Raw genomic sequence first — 19,207 nt, 5'->3', positions numbered from 1 at the left:
ATCTGAATAGTTACAGGTTCTGCTTTCATTATTATTTTTATTGTATCAGCCACTTATATAGAACTTTAAAATAACTTATAAGGAACTTTTTAATATTAACTTTTTTTTACTTTGAGCGAGATTAATTTTGTAGATTTCTTGCTGATTGATAAATGATTCGGCCATAAATAAGTTAGTTAAAGTTAGATATTTTTGTCTGGTACTGTCAATTTTTCTATTATTTTGTCAACATGGAGAATTCATATTTGAGCCATCAAGAAAGAGGTAAGTTATTAACAATATAAAAATTTAGTAATGAATTGATAAACTTATAAAAAGTCAATATAAATTATCTATATTACACTGTCTCAATGACCAAAAATATTATTCCTATTTTGTTAAAATTTTAACAAGTGGTGTGCCACAAGTAATAAAACCGGATGCTACGATAAGGTAAGTACTTAATGATGAGATAGTAATGTAAATTTGTATAAGTACACAAGCTTGCTCGGTAATTGTAACACAGTTAATGTTTTATCTCCGTCGTTTTACGTAACTTTTTACTTCTGAACGCTACTTAGCCACCTACATAGATAAAATAATATATCTTTTCTACAACAAAACTTAACTTCTAAATAATAATATATTTCTTTCGATGTTATAATTTACGTTCTTACCCAAGAAAAACATATCAAAACAAAGTTAAAACCGTATCCAACTGAAATCTAATTCTTGTGACAATGTAACTAACAAGATTAACTCATATAGTGACATAGTGCCACTATGTCCCCCGCTGTGTAAAAGCTCTCGGGAACGTGTACATTGTACCTAAGTAACTGCTTTACGAACGCTGACCTCTTAATGAGACCTTGAAAATATATAGTTGGTACTCTTACGTAAGCAAAGTTCTTTGTGTTATTGTAAGGGAGAAATGGTTTGTGGAAAAAAGGCGATATTCGGAATTCAAAAATAAAATATGGTATTTTTTATATAACAAATTTAAAAGTAATATTATAGAAATTTACAGACTACGGTCGATAGGTGCCCGGGTAAATGTGCCTAGCACGCTGCTGGCGTTGCCTCTTTGAACAGCCGGCGAAATATGACGTTTAAAAAAATGATGATGATGAAATATGATGTTATAATTTGACGATCCTTATGAGATATCCGTACTTATCTTAGCCATATTGACATTGTTTTTAATTTTTTATATTATTTGACATTGTTAATAATTTAGTTAATTAATTGATTGCTAACAATGGTTTTTAAATTGTGTATTGCTTGACATTTGTATAGTTATAATCAATTGTTATTTCCCTACTTGACGACCATAATATAAATTCGTATAGATTAGTGTAAAATAATTTATATTATAATTTAATATTATGAAATAAATAAATCTAAAATCTATCTAATCTAATCTATGCTGGACTAAGTACAATATGCGCTATACCTGGGCTCGCCGCTTTTTTCTCGTAGTCGTTGACCTAACTTTCTTATATTTGTTTTTGCGTCAGTGCAATTTCTATTATATTACTTTTTATATTTGTATTTCTAACAAACTTTGTTTTACGCGGGAATTCGACCGTTAGGGAATACCATCCTTGTTTATTGACGAATGCATCTTGTAAGAGTGAGCAAGCAAGGCATAGTTTCAACGGTTTTATTTTAGGCGCGAAATGCAGCGTCGCACAGATGCCACGAGACGGTCTCTGCCAATTACGGGCTTGTTATGACCGAACCTTCTCGCGGCCTCTGCCACGCAGAGGCATATTAAAAAAATGACCGCGCCATTTCTCCTACCGTTCAACCGGAGGTGCTGCCACCCGAAGGGATAAATTGAATTTTTATATTGATATATATCTATTACTAAGCCGCGGACCGGTAGGCTACGTAGGAAATAGATGCCTCGACCTCACTGTCCAAGGCTCTAGAGATCACCCGGCTGCGGTAGGTTCACTGTTGTTCAGGAACATGTATAAAGATTAAAGGTATCGGATATATTAAATGAACTCCAATTTATACTTTAAACAACTGTCAATCGCCATAACTTGTATGGAAAATGACTAAGAAAACGAATGAAGCTTTTAAGATCAAAAGCCTTGTCACATGTTGAAATTGTCTCATTAAAATCAAACGCAAGATCCCTTAAACGAAATACTTAGAATGAAGATATTAACATTCAGGGAATTATTACAAAGTTTTCTTTTGATGTTGTTTTATGCAAATTTATTACGACGAAGTGGATTTTGCGCATAATTATTCCATATTAATGCGTAAGAGAAATCCTTGTCAATCTATCTTTTCTGATATACAAAGTTATAAATAAATAATAATAAATAATTTCTTTATTCAGACAATACAGCCCACAATTTTATTGTTAATCATAATTATATTTATAAACTAAGTTAATTTTACTAACATACTTAGACCAAAATTAGATAGGTAGTTCAAATTTAAAGCAAATAATTTTTATTTTTATGACATGTTCAAATGCTAAAAAAGTAGGTATATATGTATGTCTTATTCTGTGTTTTCAATCGGTATACAGTGAATTAATATAATTGAGGGTCGTATGTAATTTTACTAATTTTGTATTGGGTTACTTTTAAATTAACATTAAAAATTATACTTTAAAATATCGCGTTGACACTTAAGTTCTTGCAAACAGAGATGTTGCAGGAAAGTTCAGGCTTTATAGTTAAACTACTAAGTCCTGGCTGTTCCGGTTTCCAAATAGCTTTTATGATCGAGTTAATGTTTGTAGTTTCAAAACACCAACTGCCGTATCCAAGCTTTGCTCACATCGGCAATAATCGTCTGTGGACATCGTCCCCACGAGATTATAACTACCCTATCCTTCTAAGGCCCAAGGTCCTACCTATAGTACCTACTTATTCAGTTCAATGAAATTTAAATCATATTCGATTGGAACAGAGTTGCTTATGCTTTGATTCGATCAGTTTTTGAACAACGCAAAATCAACTCTATTTCCTACATTGTATAGGTTCAAATTTCCTTGGCAAATTTAGCATTTTTAATTTGTATGTCTAGGCCTTAGGAGGCTATATAGAAGTGTGTTTCCTTCCCGGCCCCAAATTGTACCAATAGGGAATACGATTAATGTCACATTTACATGAGTGGGTTTTTAGGGTTCCGTACCCAAAGGGTAAAACGGGACCCTATTACTAAGACTTCGCTGTCCGTCCGTCCGTCCGTCCGTCCGTCCGTCCGTCCGTCCGTCCGTCCGTCCGTCCGTCTGTCTGTCACCAGGCTGTATCTCACGAACCGTGATAGCTAGACAGTTGAAATTTTCACAGATGATGTATTTCTGTTGCCGCTATAACAACAAATACTAAAAATAATAAAAATAAAAATTTAAGTGGGACTCCCATACAGCAAACGTGATTTTTGAACAAAGTTAAGCAACGTCGGGCGTGGTCAGTACTTGGATGGGTGACCGTTTTCTTTTTGCATTTTTTCCTTTATGGTACGGAACCCTTCGTGCGCGAGTCCGACTCGCACTTGCCCGGTTTTTTATTTTATCTGGCTCGCAGGGAAGTGTCGTCGAACGAACTAATTTGATTGTAACTTAGTTTATTAACTACGTGTATGTGAGGTGTGCAATAAAGAGTATTGTATTGTATTGTATTGTATTGTATATTGTTGTAGCGGAAAATCTATCTTCAACCGTAGATTAGGTTTCTATCATTCTATCATTGGACAAGGCCGTCTGATTGGTTATTAAAGTTAATTGACACCATGTCTTTGCGTCAGTCGTAAAAATATTGTATTAAATTGAGTTATATCACTAGTATCACTACCTACGGTAGGATAGTTAAGCTAAAACCTTTTGAGATTAAAATTGTCTATGTTTTATAACAATCAAAGGGATACCTTATCGATAAAGGGTTTTATCCTTCCTTGAATGCTATCACATGAGCAAATATTGACGGTAATAAAAACGTGGATATAAAAATATTTGTTTTCCCAATAGTTCCTTGTTTGTAATAGTTGTGTGTAATTGTTGATGTCATATTTTTTTTGGTATATAATATATAAACCAATATAAAGGGTGACATTTGAGTCGTGATTAGTAATATGTTTTTCTAACCCATAAACAACGAGCAATTTAATGCCCCTACTCTTACTAAAATCAGACAAGATTATTTTTTGTTTATTTTTTGTCATTTATTTTACTTTTACAAATGGCAATGTGGTATTTAAATAGCTTTGCAAGATATTTCAATTGAAAAATTAAGTAAATTTTATTTCTAACTGGGACAAATGACAAAATTGATGTCAATGACAGTTCCGATTCAAAGAGGCGATTCAATTCACTAATTTAAATATGTTAATAAGCCCTTCTAATATCCTAAATTCACTTATAAAAGTAAAATAAATGACAAAAAATAAACAAAAAAAAATCTTGTCTGATTTTAGTAAGAGTAGGGGTATTCAATTGTTCGTTGTTTATGGAGTTAGAAAAACATATTACTGATCACGACTCAAATGTCACCCTGTATATACTTATAATAACGCTTATGTACGAGTAATTTAACATAAATACAATTAAACTGTCTAATATTATATAATTAAGCTTTCCACCGGGAACGCTTGCGGGCGTACACGTGTTTGATATAACATTAATTACCCAAAGTAAAACTGGATGCTAATTAATTTTGGGTTTAATTAAGGTTTGTAAATACTTCCAATTTGACCCGGGCAAAAAGTTGCGTTATTATTCTAATATACGCATATTAATCCTATATCCGTACTTTTGGCATCCCGCAGTCTGGTGCCCGAGGAGGTAGCCACCCGCGGAGCTATCGTCTCTTTGAACCCGATCACCTCATTAGTTCAGCTGAGTTACTCTTACGTACATAGGCGACAACGCAATCCACTCAGTCCGTTAGCAAACTTCGTCCCGTACGCACTCTTAAAACGGTACGATATTTATTTATATTTTGAAGAGTTTGGAGCTACATGATGGCGGAAACGGACCCGTAATGTCGCGATAGCGGCATCCTGCGGGCCGTGGCCTTACTGATACGACTTGTACGCAGCTATTTGTATGCAAATGAAGTGCAGCCACAGGTGTGTTAGCATTCAGTGGCGTCCCGGACGTGGCTTGTAATGTACTTTAAACTGGTCTGATAAAGTAAAAATGGTGCGTAGCCGTAAAGTGCAGGCAATTAGCGAGGCTGACGTGCGTCGTGACCAGCCTTGCACTAGCGGGTCTCGCTTGCGCGTTCGCCGAGGCTCCAGCTTGACTGACTTAGATAAGCTGCGAAGTGGCGGGTCTAGTGGCGGTGGTTCCATCGGGGATCTGATGAACATGTTCAGTGGGAGTGCTAACTCGGTGGGCAGTGATACGTTGGTGGCTCGGACTGTACCTCTTGAGACTGTCAGGAGAAGTGTTGCTCTGCCGTCATCTGCCCTAGCTCGGCCGACTCCATCACCGCTGATACACGTGTCACGTCCGGTTGGGCCGCTCACGATGGCGCAACGAACGCTAAGATTCAGCAGGCTGTTGAAATACCAACCCTGCTCAGCCGACGCTCCTATAACTTTGGTGAGTGACGCGTATATGACCTTTTGATAATTGTACCATCAAAACATCATCTTTAGGATTAGGTAGTTTCAATAAATAAAACAATACAAACCAATTCGTTTAAAGTAACCATTTAAAAAAACGGAAACAGATTACATAAACGATGTAAGTTGCTCTGAAAAATTCTAAAGTAAATATCTTATAGTTAGTTAGTTAGTTTATTTATTTCATAATGATAAATTACAGTATAAATTATTCTTACGCTTATCTATATGAATTTACATTATGATCGTCAATAATTCAGTCAATTAAGACTAATCATAGTTTACTCAATTAGCAGATAGCGGGCGAGGTTGTTATTAGGTACTATAGCTTCTATGTAGTAACTAAATGTCCTGGAGGTAAGGTAGATTAGACTTATATGTCCACAAACTGTCAAATTATATGAGTTTCAATAGCAATAGGTACACTTATAATATTACTTCTAATAATTATCGTCTAATATCGTTCGAGAAATGCGCCTCTGCTCTAGCAACAGCAGGAGCAAAAGTTTTAACTTTTGTTTTGATGTTACTACAGTAGTAACTACTGTTCGTTTAACATTGATGTTAACTGTAAACATCAAAGTTAAACGATTCACTAAAATCACAACATACCTACTTTATTCCTTTGCACAAATAAGTCGATGGTCCAATAAATAAATCGTCAGATGAAAACCAAAACTCAATTTTTATTATCAACAAGTTCATGGCCATAGTGAACCGCAAGGTAGTAACAAAACAAGGTTCATTTTTGTTTAATATATTTTTTTTGTGTATTTAGTGAGTTTTGGTTGACGAAATATTTTTATCAATAAACCGCATTGCTTGTCATTACTATTTAGGATCCTAGCTAAGTTGGTTGTTCAATACTTACGCTATAGAATTTCAAATTTAGCAAGAACCCTAAATGGCATAACAAACCTGTGTGGTGACTACGTTTTGCAGTAATTTATTTTGATTTTGACTGGAGCCATACTCGTTAACTCTTGTCATTATCTCATTATCTGCCGCTTATAACAACTTACTGATATGATTAACTATCGATTAACACTTATCTCGAAATGATTCGAGGTCTGTTTCCTATTTATGCAATGATTTGTGCACAATGTTAATACTTACTGTTTTAATACCTACTTATAGTTTTATGTATATCTTTCGAATCTGGTGAAGTTTTGGGAGTAAGTACCATTTTTTCTTAAAGTTGATATTAACAATTTAACTGTCCCTTGCCTTCACTACTCACATGGATCGATACGTCCGTGCATTACAGGTAATGCACAAATGTATAGAGCATTCCCATTTCTGACGTCACTTGGACGTGACAGAGCTAGTTTGACGGTGCATGTCATATAATGCACGGACGGTAAGCGTGTTAATTATGAAACTATATGTTGGTAGGTATACAAATATCACAATAAGTACCTACTAACCTGGAGTATTAGACTGGAGAGTGTTACAAATACAGATCGGAAATCAAACTGTAGTGCAAAATAGATTTATTTTTATTGGATTTATTCCATATTTTTACTATGTAAATAAACCTCGATTGTACAAATAGAATCGATAGCAATGCATAGAGAAGTAGATGCATTAGCCAGAGCGGAAAGTCATGCATTTTCAAGTGCATTTTTATTTAAATAGCTCCATTTACATTTGAAATGAGTACGCAGAACTTACTGTAGGATGCGGTGGACATTTTGCTCTGAAATATAGGGTGAGATCCAGGCCGCCCTTGTTTATCATGAGAACAAATGCCTCTCGTATTTTTATTAGTATACCGAAAGCTAATTTAATTCCCTTTTTGTATAGTGAGTTTGTTAATCGTTAGTCAGAATGTAACCATTTTGTAAGGTTTTTAATAAGTGAAGTGGCTATTCGGGACGGTAATCGCAATTGAGATTTTTTTCCTTACCTTAAGTTGTTCATGTTATTTTTCTCTGTTTTTGTACGCTATTATATTGCTAAAGCTTTAATAATTAATGTTGGTGAATAAACTTTTTTTGTCACGCGTGGCCATTGTTACGTATTCCTAGGATATTCTTTAAAACCTGATTTTAAGGCATATAAATACACCAAACACGCCTTTTTGTGGTAGTAATAAAGTTTATTATTACCATAAAAAAGCTTGTTAGGTAATAATAAAGTTTATTACTACCACAAAAAAGCGTGTTTGGTGAATTTATAAAGGGTCATCTACCAAGCGTGTTAGTAGAAGGTTATATATGTCGCAGTAAGATAGATAAAGCAGTTATATAGTTATAACTCTAGGGATATAATTATATGACGTAACATAGTTATATGAAAGTGATTCATTACTATCTTACTAGGTATATAACTATAATACGGCTTTAGTTTAGTGATATAGTTATATTACTGGATTAAGTTTAGTGATATAGTAATATTACTGGATTAAGTTTAGTGAAATAATTGTAGGTAGGAGTGCAGCGGTGCGGCGGAGGTATAGTTATATCCCTAGGGATATAGTTATATGCCGCATAATACTTTTTAGCAATATTACGCAAAAGTACAGGTCGATTCACGAAAGCTGGCGCGATATTTCTACTGAGTGACAGCTATTTTCATTGAAATTCTGTCAAATCTCGCGCCAGCTTTCGTGAATCGATCGCAATGCCTCATAAACCCTTAAAAATAGCAGCATGAAAATATATATAATAGTTATCTTACTAGGAATATGATTATAATACGGCATATAACTATATCCCTAGGGATATAACTAAACCTCCGCCTCACTGCCGCACTCCTAATACTTACCTACAATTACTATCTTACTAGGAATATGATTATAATACGTAGTTACATACGTACTATACTATACGGCATATAACTATATCCCTAGGGATATAACTATACCTCCGCCGCACCGCTGCACTCCTACTTACAATTATTTCACTAAACTTAATCCAGTAATATAACTATATCACTAAACTAAAGCCGTATTATAGTTATATACCTAGTAAGATAGTAATGAATCGCTTTCGTATAACTATGTTACATCATATAATTATATCCCTAGGGTTATAACTATATAACGGCTATATCTATCTTACTGCGACATATATACAATTTCTTCTTACAAACTGTGCTACTATTGTCTTCTCGATGACGGGACAGAATAACAATAAGAAATTGTTGATCCACCCAGCCCACCCAGGTATATAACCTACCTATAAGTCCTTATTCATAACTTTATGAAAATAACACCACTGCACTGGCACACATTGGCACAGAAAATTGGCTAAAGCGTGACTGCATGTCTAGACATGTGAAAATATAAGTTTACCAATATAATAATATACCTACTCAAAATAACTAAAAAACCTTCAAAAGTTTCAAATATTAACAAAGTTTTAGGTTGGTGTTAGCCTCTGTCATCCCCTAGAAATAAAACACAGATTTATTTCAAGACTAATTATTTTACAACATGAGCGCCGTTTGTAACTAAATATCCAAAATTAAACTTAAACTTAAATTCTCAATGCGAACCTTGCCTCGTTGCCTACTATTCGATTTATTTTAAATAATTTTCAATCGAAATAGTGTTGATTTCGTGTTTCGTTGAATATTTAAACAAATTCAAATATTTTTTATTCTCACACATTTTCACTTGCAAGTTTATTATTCTCTTGTTTGTAAGTAACATAAAAAATGTAGGGCGTGTATCGTTAGTAAAAAAACGAACTAAATTACGATTAGACAAATCAAAGGACTATGTGTCAAAATGGTCCAAAAACTAACAGAGTTGAGACTTAGATCGTTAGTTAGGGTATTTATAAGGGGTGACGACATTTTGACTAAATAAAATACCGATAACTCAGTTCTGCAATGGAATTCCGCTTGGTACCCATAGAACGAAATGAACATAGAAATACCTATCTAATGACCTAACTCTCATTTTTGTTGGTTTTTGGACCAGGCTCCATACAAAGTTGCCCATGGTCCTTTAAAACCATGAATACAATAGCCAATTTCTTGTAAATTTCATATTTGACGTGACAAGGTCCTAAATAACCAACCATTCAACCTATTTGACCTTTATTTCATTCAATTTACACTCGTACACATACACAACAATCATATCAAATTACCTTTTGCCCTTTTGATAGATTTTAGGGACGAACAAATCCCTCGTCATATAGATATTGCAGCATTCCTTTTTTTTATAAAGTTTTTTGTGGAAATCGATTCATGTCAGTGGCTTATTTATAGTTAAATAAATTCGATAACGTAAATATAATAAATGAAGTGAGCGGTATTTGCACTTAAACGGCAATCATCGCTCATAATGTACATACACAGAAATTTTCTTATTTCTGTTTTTCTTTTATCAAGTATCATACTATCTAAAGCTAATCTACTTCTTATTAAGCATATTTCTTCATGAATTTCAATAAGTACTTCAGTTTCGGCATTTCTATGTTGTGGATGCACCTATTGAAATCGCCGATAACTTTGACCGAGTGGGTCATCATCCGGGAGATAATGTCCTTCAGGCAAACGCTCAGATCCGATACTTCTTTGAAGCCGTGTATGCCTATCTCCGCCATCACTACAGGAAATGGCGATGTTTCGTAGAGGAACTGTAAGAGAAATATTTTACATGTTTTATTTTATGCATGTAAAGTAAGATCGAGATTCTATTCTCTATCTATTCAATAGGGTATTTGACTATCAGTCAAATCAGTTTCTTTTTTCGAACTGCCAAAACGATTTTGTTACTATGGAATTTATAGAGAAACACTATCATGCGAAGTTACAATAAAATCAAATACTGTATCGATAACATATCTTTAATTTATAATAGGTACATATAATGACTTGGCAATCGCACATAATGCTTTACTCGTAATGTACTCGTAAATATGTGTAATGCTCAAACTGCAATTAGCGCTAGCGTTATGTTCAATCAGAATTATTTTTAATAGGTGACGATGATCCTTATGTCATTATGCTTCCGTGCGATGTCATTATACGTTTTACAAATTAAAGTTATATTATATTATTGATACAGTTTTAACACCTCCTGGCACTGATTAAAATAACCGACTTGGTTTACTCGTACATACTATAGGAGCACTACTTACTCTATCGACCCATTATTAAGAGTATACTACATTCATGATATTATTATTATTTCTGATGCTCGGATTTTTTAAATTTGTTTTTATTTCGTATAACCTTGCGTGTCACTCACCAAAACATGACAAAAAGAAAATTTGCAATCTAAAACAATATGGTACAGTCATCAGCAATAGTATCTTACACAACTAGGGCTGCAAAAATATGTGACACGTTCTTATTTGGAGCGCAATAAGAGCGCGTCATATATTTTTGCGGCCCTAGTTGTGTAAGATGCTATTGCTGATGACTGTACATAATTATTATATATATGTATGTTTATTTATGTATATTGAATTTGTATATACGTAGGTATATTTAAAATGTATATTTGTGTAAGTATAGTAAGTATTATAGTTTGTAGTGTCGACTTGTGTCTATTCTCATATCCACTATTTACAATCCTGCACCAAATTAATTACTGTCTCTGTTTAGCCCAATGGTTGACTGGTAGAGAATGCCTCAAGGCGTTAAGTCCGCCAATTGTACTCTTTTTTTGTAAATTTGTGCAATAAAGTTTAAATAAATAAATAAATAAATATGGGCCTCTAATTACTAGGTAACACGTGTAAACCTCTGGAATAACATTCTCTTAATTATTATTGACAGTAATTTTAAGCCCGAGTGACGTCAACCATTTACTAAAGTGCGTTGAAGCGTTTGATTACATGGCAGGTACCGTCAATATTGAATTTTGATGCATGTACATACCACACTGTTGACTGTCCATAGGTGGACCTTATTACAATAGGCATAAGGCCCACCGATGGACAGTTAAGAGTGTTGCTGTTCGCACTAATGTGAAGGAAGCCTACAGGCGGTCTCCTTGTTCATTACTAATACATGTATTACGTATGTATGTTTATGTATTTCATACGCTATATGTATGTTTTACACACAGTGATGTTTGTGCTGAATGCGTCAAAAACATAATAAATTCGTCATTTAAAACTGCGAAAGCATGATGAAGAATGTGAATAGAAGGGCCTAGTAAGAGGCGATCATAGTACGTATGCGGGAATTGTCATATACTGCGTCATATCATATAATATATTGTTATGCCAAGTGTTCTTACTGCATCTGTTAAGTCGACCTCAAATCATATTATTATCATGATGACGCTATTTTGTGCCGTTTTTAGTTGTCGCCAGTCGCCACCAAACCAATCAATCAATAAATCACTTTATTTGCAATAAAACATACTTATGCAAATACTAGCTGATGCCCGCGACTTCGTCCGCGTGGAATCTTATCTTCAACATTTTACATCTTTAGTACCGTAAAATGGGGTGAGTTGGGTGAAATTTGACTTTCAAACCTCGATAAAATTTTATTTTTACATGTGAAAACTTAATGGTGTATATAATAAGTGGTTCGGACGTTTGTATTTAAGTTTGTATTTTATTTTGGGTAGTTCCATTTCATAACTTTGAAGATAAAGAGGAAAACCCTCCTCACCCCGTAGTGCCTCGTATTTGGGGTGAGACGATTTTTCATACAAAGGTGATTTTGGAAGATTATCGGATCGATTTTTTTTTATTATGCGTATTACTATAGCCCCATTTTAAATTGGAATACATTATTTTTGTAGCAGGAGCCTTAAAATCCCTTCTCAACCCCCACTCAAACCTTCTCTCCCCATTCATAACCCAACTCTCCCCGCGAAACCTACTCACCCCGTTTTACGGTACGTATAATTTTCATATCCAAGCAATGTTGAAATTAAGTACTTTTCTTTTTTAGCAAGTTGTATGAAGTTTTAAGTCAAGTGGATTTTGATGTTGGTTGCTGAAATTACTTTTCTTGTATTCTCATAATAGGTACCTCTACCTACTCGTATGCCCTTATACAAAGATTCAGGTTCCGAACTCACAAAATATCTGATCTCCATACAAACTTTCAACCCCTTTCTCACCACCTTGGGGGATGATTTTCAAAAATGCTTGAATTAGTTTTCACGTTTTTTAATTTAATATCCTTTTTTTGCAAAAAGTTCAAGTTACTAACTAAAAATTTAATTTACACCCCAAGACGAACTTTCAACCTCTATTTAACCCCCTTAGGGGTTGAATTTCCAAAAACGTTGCAATTACTTTTTTTTGTAATCGGCTATTATGTCTTTCTAAGAAGTTTCAAAGCATTTGTAATGGATTCAAACTTTGAACCCCATTTTAACCCTGTTAAGGGATAAATTTTACAAATCGCTGAAATCACTTTTATTGTCTTCTAATAATATCCCCAAATACAAAGATTCAAATCCCGCGCTCGAAAAACCAGCAGCACCAGCTTAGGGGATGAATTTACAAAAACGCTGATATTAGTTTTCTTGTATTTTAATTGAAAACGTTTTTACAAAGTTTCAAGTTCCTTGCTTAAAATAAAATTTGCTCCCGCAGACGAACTTTCATCCCCTTTTTAACCCCCTTAAGGGTTGAAATTCCAAAAACGATGCAATTATTGTTTTTTGTAATCGGCTATTATGCCTTTCTAAGAAGTTTCAAAACCATTTGTAATGGATTCAAACTTTCAACCCCTTTTTAACCCTGTTAGGGGATGAAATTTACAAAACGCTGAAATTACTTTTCCTGTCTTCTAATAATATCCTTAAATACAAAGATTCAAGTCCCACACTCGAAAAAATGTTTGATATCCATACAAACTTTCAACCCCTTTTTCACCACCTTAGGGGATGAATTTTCAAAAACGCTGAAATTATTTTTCTTGTATTTTAATAATATATCTTTTAACGAAGTTTCAAATTCCTAACTCAAAAGAAAACTTTAACCCATACAAACTTTCATCCCCTTTTTAACCCTGTTAGGGGATGAATTTTACAAAACGCTGAAATTACTTTTATTGTCTTCTAATAATATCCCCAAGTACAAAGATTCAAGTCCCGCGCTCGAAAAAAAATTTGATATCCATATAAACTTTCAACCCCTTTTTCACCACCTTGAGGGATGAATTTTCTAAAACGCTGAAATTAGTTTTCTTGCATTTGAATTTGATACTTTTCTACAAAGTTTCAAGTTCCTAGCTTAAAATAAAATTTACACCCGAAGACGATCTTTCATCCCCTTTTTAACCCCCTTAGGGGTTGATTTTTCCAAAAACGTTGCAATCACTTTTTTTCGTAATCAGCTATTATGCCTTTTTAAGAAGTTTCAAAGCATTTGTAATGGATTAAAATTTTCAACCCCTTTTTAACCCTGTTAGGGGATGAATTTTACAAAACGCTGAAATTACTTTTCCTGTCGTCTAATAATATCCCTAAATACAAAGATTCAACTCCACCACTCGAAAAAATTTTTGATATCCATACAAACTTTCAACCCCTTTTTCACCACCTTAGAGGATGAATTTTCAAAAACGCTGAAATTAGTTTTCTTGTATTTTAATAATATATCTTTTTACGAAGTTTCAAATTCCTAGCTTAAAAGAAAACTTTAACCCCATACATACTTTCATCCCCGTTTTAACCTTCTTAGGGGTTGAATTTCTCAAAATCGCTTCTTATCTCGTGTACACTTTATAAATGCAACCTGGTGTGCAAATTTCAACTTTCCTGCTTTTGTAGTTTCGGCTCTGCGTTGATGAATCAGTCAGTCAGTCAGTCAGTCAGTCAGGACACTTGCATTTATATATATAGATAATTATATGGTGCACAATAAATTCAACAATAAGCTGTTGGCAAAAATTTCAATTTTGGTACAAGCTTTTATCGCTGACTGTACTTTTCTTACGACAAACAACTAGTACTCATCGAGACAATTCTATAAACCCCTAACACAATTAGGTTGCGTTGTTTCATCACAGAGTTCCTATGGCCACCTCCTGTCTCCATCATCAGATCAGCTCGATGGTACCATCATATTGCATTGTCATCCGATTTATACATGCATGCAAAATTTCAGCTCAATCGGAAACCGGGATGTGGATAAAATTTAACTTGCAAGATTTGATTATAGACAGACAACGGTCAGGTGAAACTAAATAAAAGCTTGTAAAAAGTATAATAAAACAATCACAACAATAGTAATTACAGATTAATAGAATGTCAGAGTAAAGAGTATAATAATATAAATTTAACCAATCCTATATGTAATAAAAATAATTTTACTTCTAGTCGTGTAATTAGTAAAAATTGCTCAGCTTAATTTTTTAGCCGTGATGTGGCATTTACGTAGTACACAAGGAAAGTTTCAAAACGTTTACTATTAAGTAACATTATCATTCCGTGTAGATATGCCTACTAATTCTCTGTTCATTAACTGATAAATTCGTTAAGAATTTTCTACATAAATGTTTCCGCTTTAGGAAGACCTTTGAAGTGACGCGACAGATAAATTAGATTGGCGTGTATGCCGGCATCGTCAGTAGAACAAATATTAGATGACAGACTTAAGGGGCCCACTGACTAACAGTCCGCCGAACGATATCGGCCTGTCAGTTGTTCGAAACTGTAAAATTTTTGTTCTAACTGACAGACCGATACCGTCTGGCGGACTGTTAATCAGTGGGCCACTTTAGACTTTGGCAAACTGGTTGTTTAATGATTGATTTCCAAACTGTTTTGTAGAGTCAGTCCATGAAAAGTCTGCAGCGGATTTGATAGCCCACGCAGTGCACGTGTTATTTTAGACGTCAAACTTCTATGAAATTATGACATATAAATGACACTTGCACTGCGTGGGCTATCAAATCCGCTGCAGACTTTTCTTGGTCGGACTCTAGTTGCTTTTTTCTATTACATATAGATTATTTCAATTGCTTTTATCGGTTACTGTGAACAATTTGTTGGCTTTTGACTAACGACATTTACCGAACCCCTATTTTATACCCAACTTCATCGCTCCATTTGAATTGGCTTTAGGTAAATTACGAGTATTAAATATTCTACCGCTACGCCAATGTAAAATATACCTACCTACCAACCCCCAACACCAATTTACTCGAAGCTTCGAGTCCCCCGTTGTTGATATATTACACTGGCTGTCAGAATGCTGAGTAGACGCAGAAATTCGGCCGCTATGAATGTTGATATTACAAACCGCTCTTACAAAGCAATCAAGTCCGTATGTTTACTCTGCGTGAAATGCCTCATACTTGGGCCTAACAAGTCAATCACGCTGCTAATTTCCCTTCTTGATTACCAACTCACACTTTGTTTTGCAAACTTTTTTGTTTGCTTTGCCAATTTGATTGTCTTTGAAGACAATGAAGTCGTCTGACTGAATGAATTATTTTCATCTTCTATTAGGTTCTTGGGTTTACAATACCATTATTGATGATAAATATCTCAGTTCTTTATTAAATATGTACCTAAATTCATCAAAGTAGGAGAAATATGAAGCGAAAACTGCTTAACTTTACCCACATAAGACTATGGTATACCTATACAAGAAAATATCAAGAGTGCCTACTCTTGATATTTTCTATGGCTCAAATAAGAAGCCATTATCTCGTATCTAGAATAGAAAAAATAAAACAATATTTACCACAGTCCGCTCCAGATCTTGACTCTCATGAGAACAGTTGCCGCCAACTTGCTGTTGCTTTTGGCACTCGAATAATTTGGATGCTGAATATTTTTTTAAGTTTTCTAATGTTTCAAAGTGTACTTGTAGTTTTTCTGTAATATTTAAAAATTAATGTGTAATAAAGGCGTACTATATTAAAATTAAACACGAATTTTAGTATACCAAATTACCATACCCACTTATTATTTCATACATAAATAACCGTAGCTACAAAAAAATCCATACCGATAGGTAGGTAGTTACAATCTGGTAATTTAAATCCTGACCATATTTACTTTCATATATTTAACAATATTTCAAGGCACTTTATACGTGCTATAAAATAAGGAATTCATGTTATTATGAGCGTGATAAAGCTTTATCGAGCATGAACATATGACATATGTTTAGATTATAAACATATAAAACCATAACAAACTTGGAATACTTATTCCAGAACAATAAACTAGTTTCAATACGTTCACGACACATTATAATAGGATATTATTTGTTTTGAAATTCAGTATTGGCGACGGAACCGTTCAGAACTATAAACAAACGAGGTGAGGTCCAAATAATATGGCTTGATGCGTTTACCGGAAACTAGAAGCGGGCGGAAAACAAACAAAATATCCTTAGCCACACGTTGTTTGGACTAAAAATGCGAGAGAAAATTTAAAATGTATTTGCGCTGGAAAGAACTAGCGTTACAGTTCCGGTATACTACCGTGTGGGTATTAGAGATTCATTTTTGCAATTTCCACTTTCATTTTGTAATATAAAATGTGGTTCACTACACCTTACAAGGTAGACTTTTCGTTCAAAAAGTCGATCTCGATGTATATTCTAGTTATTGTAGAATTATTTTTGTAATATTTGAGGCACAAAGGGGAGGCATTAATCAGAGAAGCGGTACCGTGAAGGGTATTCAATTTCAAATATAAATATTATTGAGAACATCATTACATCACTCCCTATAATAATTTACTTGCTGCTACTAAAACATAGGTTACTTATCAAAAAAAACAATGGAACCAATTTTAAAACACCACCTAGAGAGATTCCCTTGATGGGGATACAAATACGAAACTGGAAATTATTAATAATATTTTGAATATTAATTTTTCCTATGATTAGCACGGAAACAAAAATATGACAATTATATCTCACCTGGTAACCGCTGGACTCGCTGGTAACCTAAAGCGAGGCATAAAGTGACATTTTCATCGGCAAGCTGTAGATTTTCTCCCAGCAGCTTGACGATAGTTTCTTTACAATATGTGCCGTTCCGAGGTTTCCGATCGTGTATGATTACCTAAAACAAAACATTCATTCACTTCACAATCAATATAATGAGTCTCTCTTGAGTCTATGCTCAGCAGTTAGCTATAAAAGGCTGATGATGATGATGACGATCTGTAAGAAAGCGATCAGTTTACTGTAAAAATTAGCAAATAATAATGCAGCAAATTTAAATAAATTAGAGTTATACCAAGAAAAGTCTGCGGAAATTTTGATAGCCCACGCAGTGCAAATGTTATTTTAAACGTCAAACTTCTATGAAATTATGAGACGATGACATATAAATAACACTTGCACTGCGTGGGCTATTAAAATCGCTGCAGACTCTAAGTACCTTCTTATAGTTTTAAATATAATTTTTATGACGTATTAATTATCAAACCACTATTAGAATGGGATTCAGTACATATGATATTTTTGAATAAACATGATTCTTTGGTAAAGGATGCTCTGGATGAAGAAAAATGAATTTACTTAATTCAGTACAACAAAGTTCTAAAACTAGGAAGAATGCACATAAAAAAACAAACATACTTGAAAATACAACGATATTTGTTCCAAATACACAGTCATGTAGTTTATCGCCTTGTCGGCTTCGTTTTTCATGAGAAGTTTTATTTGTGACACCAGCGTATCCATATCTTCTCTTGACTTTTGTGTTCGCATCTGAATGTCTGCTATAAGCGCTCGGTAGCCATTTACTAAATTCTCTTGGAAGTCTCCTGACTGAAAATTAATATATTTATACGTAAGGAAATACATACATTACTAAATGGTATTTCAAAATCAGCACTTATCATAAGTCTTTCGGATAAATTTAAGCTAAGTACCATCGCCCACACTGTTAACTGACAGTTCGTAAACCTTTTTACAAAAGGCATAAAGTCCAACGATGAACAGTTAAGAGTGTTGCTGATTGTACAAGGTATTTGTAATCTTGCAATTAATTCACAAAAACTCTTCGAGTCTTTTCGCGCCGCGGCTTTAATAATCAGAAGTTCTAACTAACAACAAGAATTTCAAAATGTAGGTAACTGTTTTGAAACTATATAAAATTTTATGCGTTTTGTTTCTAAATATTTGTCCTCTTTTAGAAGCACAAATTTCTAAGTATAATTAAAATAACTTTGCTTCACATTTGTGTCTAGTCATAAAATGTATTCCGACAAAATTTTACTAACAATAGTGTGGCTAAGTGGTCCAAGGACGTGAAATTCAGGTTTCTTTCATACGCTATTGAATTATGATTTTCCAGGTAGAATTTCTACTTAAGATTTTCCTCGCTCACTTTCTCTTCTATATTTCTCTCTTAAGAAGTACTCGTAAATACTTAATTCTCTTACCTCCACAGTAGATGCAACGTAGAACGCCAGTACAGCACAAAGTATATACTTATTCATGTTTATGTTTATACCGCATTCCAGGTCACCGTAACGCACTTGACATTTCTTCCCTTATAAACAAATATCCCTCTAAATACAACCCCAAGAAATATGAGGAAGATACAAATTTACTTTTAATGTAAAGCAGGTATCAAATAACGGCCAGGCTCAATGGTTATCGAGTAAAGACTGATTGTTTTAGACGTCGTCTTTTGTTTTGGCTTACCTCGCCGCTTTCCTCGTTGATTGTTTGATATTTGCTCCAAACTTATGACGGTACATAAATGAATCGAA

At 34.1% G+C, this 19,207-nt stretch overlaps 2 protein-coding genes across 2 annotated transcripts in view; one reads left to right on the top strand and one right to left on the bottom strand.

The window, feature by feature from the left end:
• LOC134669526 (protein unc-13 homolog B) overlaps positions 1 to 19,207 on the top strand; it is a 402,107-nt gene that overhangs the window by 137,391 nt on the left and 245,509 nt on the right. The window lies entirely within an intron of this gene.
• LOC134669226 (uncharacterized) lies at positions 9,801 to 19,182 on the bottom strand. Its single transcript, XM_063526740.1, has 5 exons — positions 18,875 to 19,182; positions 18,066 to 18,257; positions 17,400 to 17,544; positions 16,209 to 16,342; positions 9,801 to 10,172 (listed from the first exon to the last, which is right to left on the bottom strand). The coding sequence occupies exons 1-5, from the start codon at positions 18,929 to 18,931 to the stop codon at positions 9,957 to 9,959; spliced, it is 744 nt and encodes a 247-aa protein (XP_063382810.1). The 5' UTR covers positions 18,932 to 19,182; the 3' UTR covers positions 9,801 to 9,956.

The sequence above is a fragment of the Cydia fagiglandana genome, chromosome 12, assembly GCF_963556715.1.
Source record: "Cydia fagiglandana chromosome 12, ilCydFagi1.1, whole genome shotgun sequence".
Taxonomy (NCBI): domain Eukaryota; kingdom Metazoa; phylum Arthropoda; class Insecta; order Lepidoptera; family Tortricidae; genus Cydia; species Cydia fagiglandana.
The sequence above is the reverse complement of the archived record's forward strand: the minus strand, read 5'-3'. Positions and strand labels throughout refer to the sequence as shown.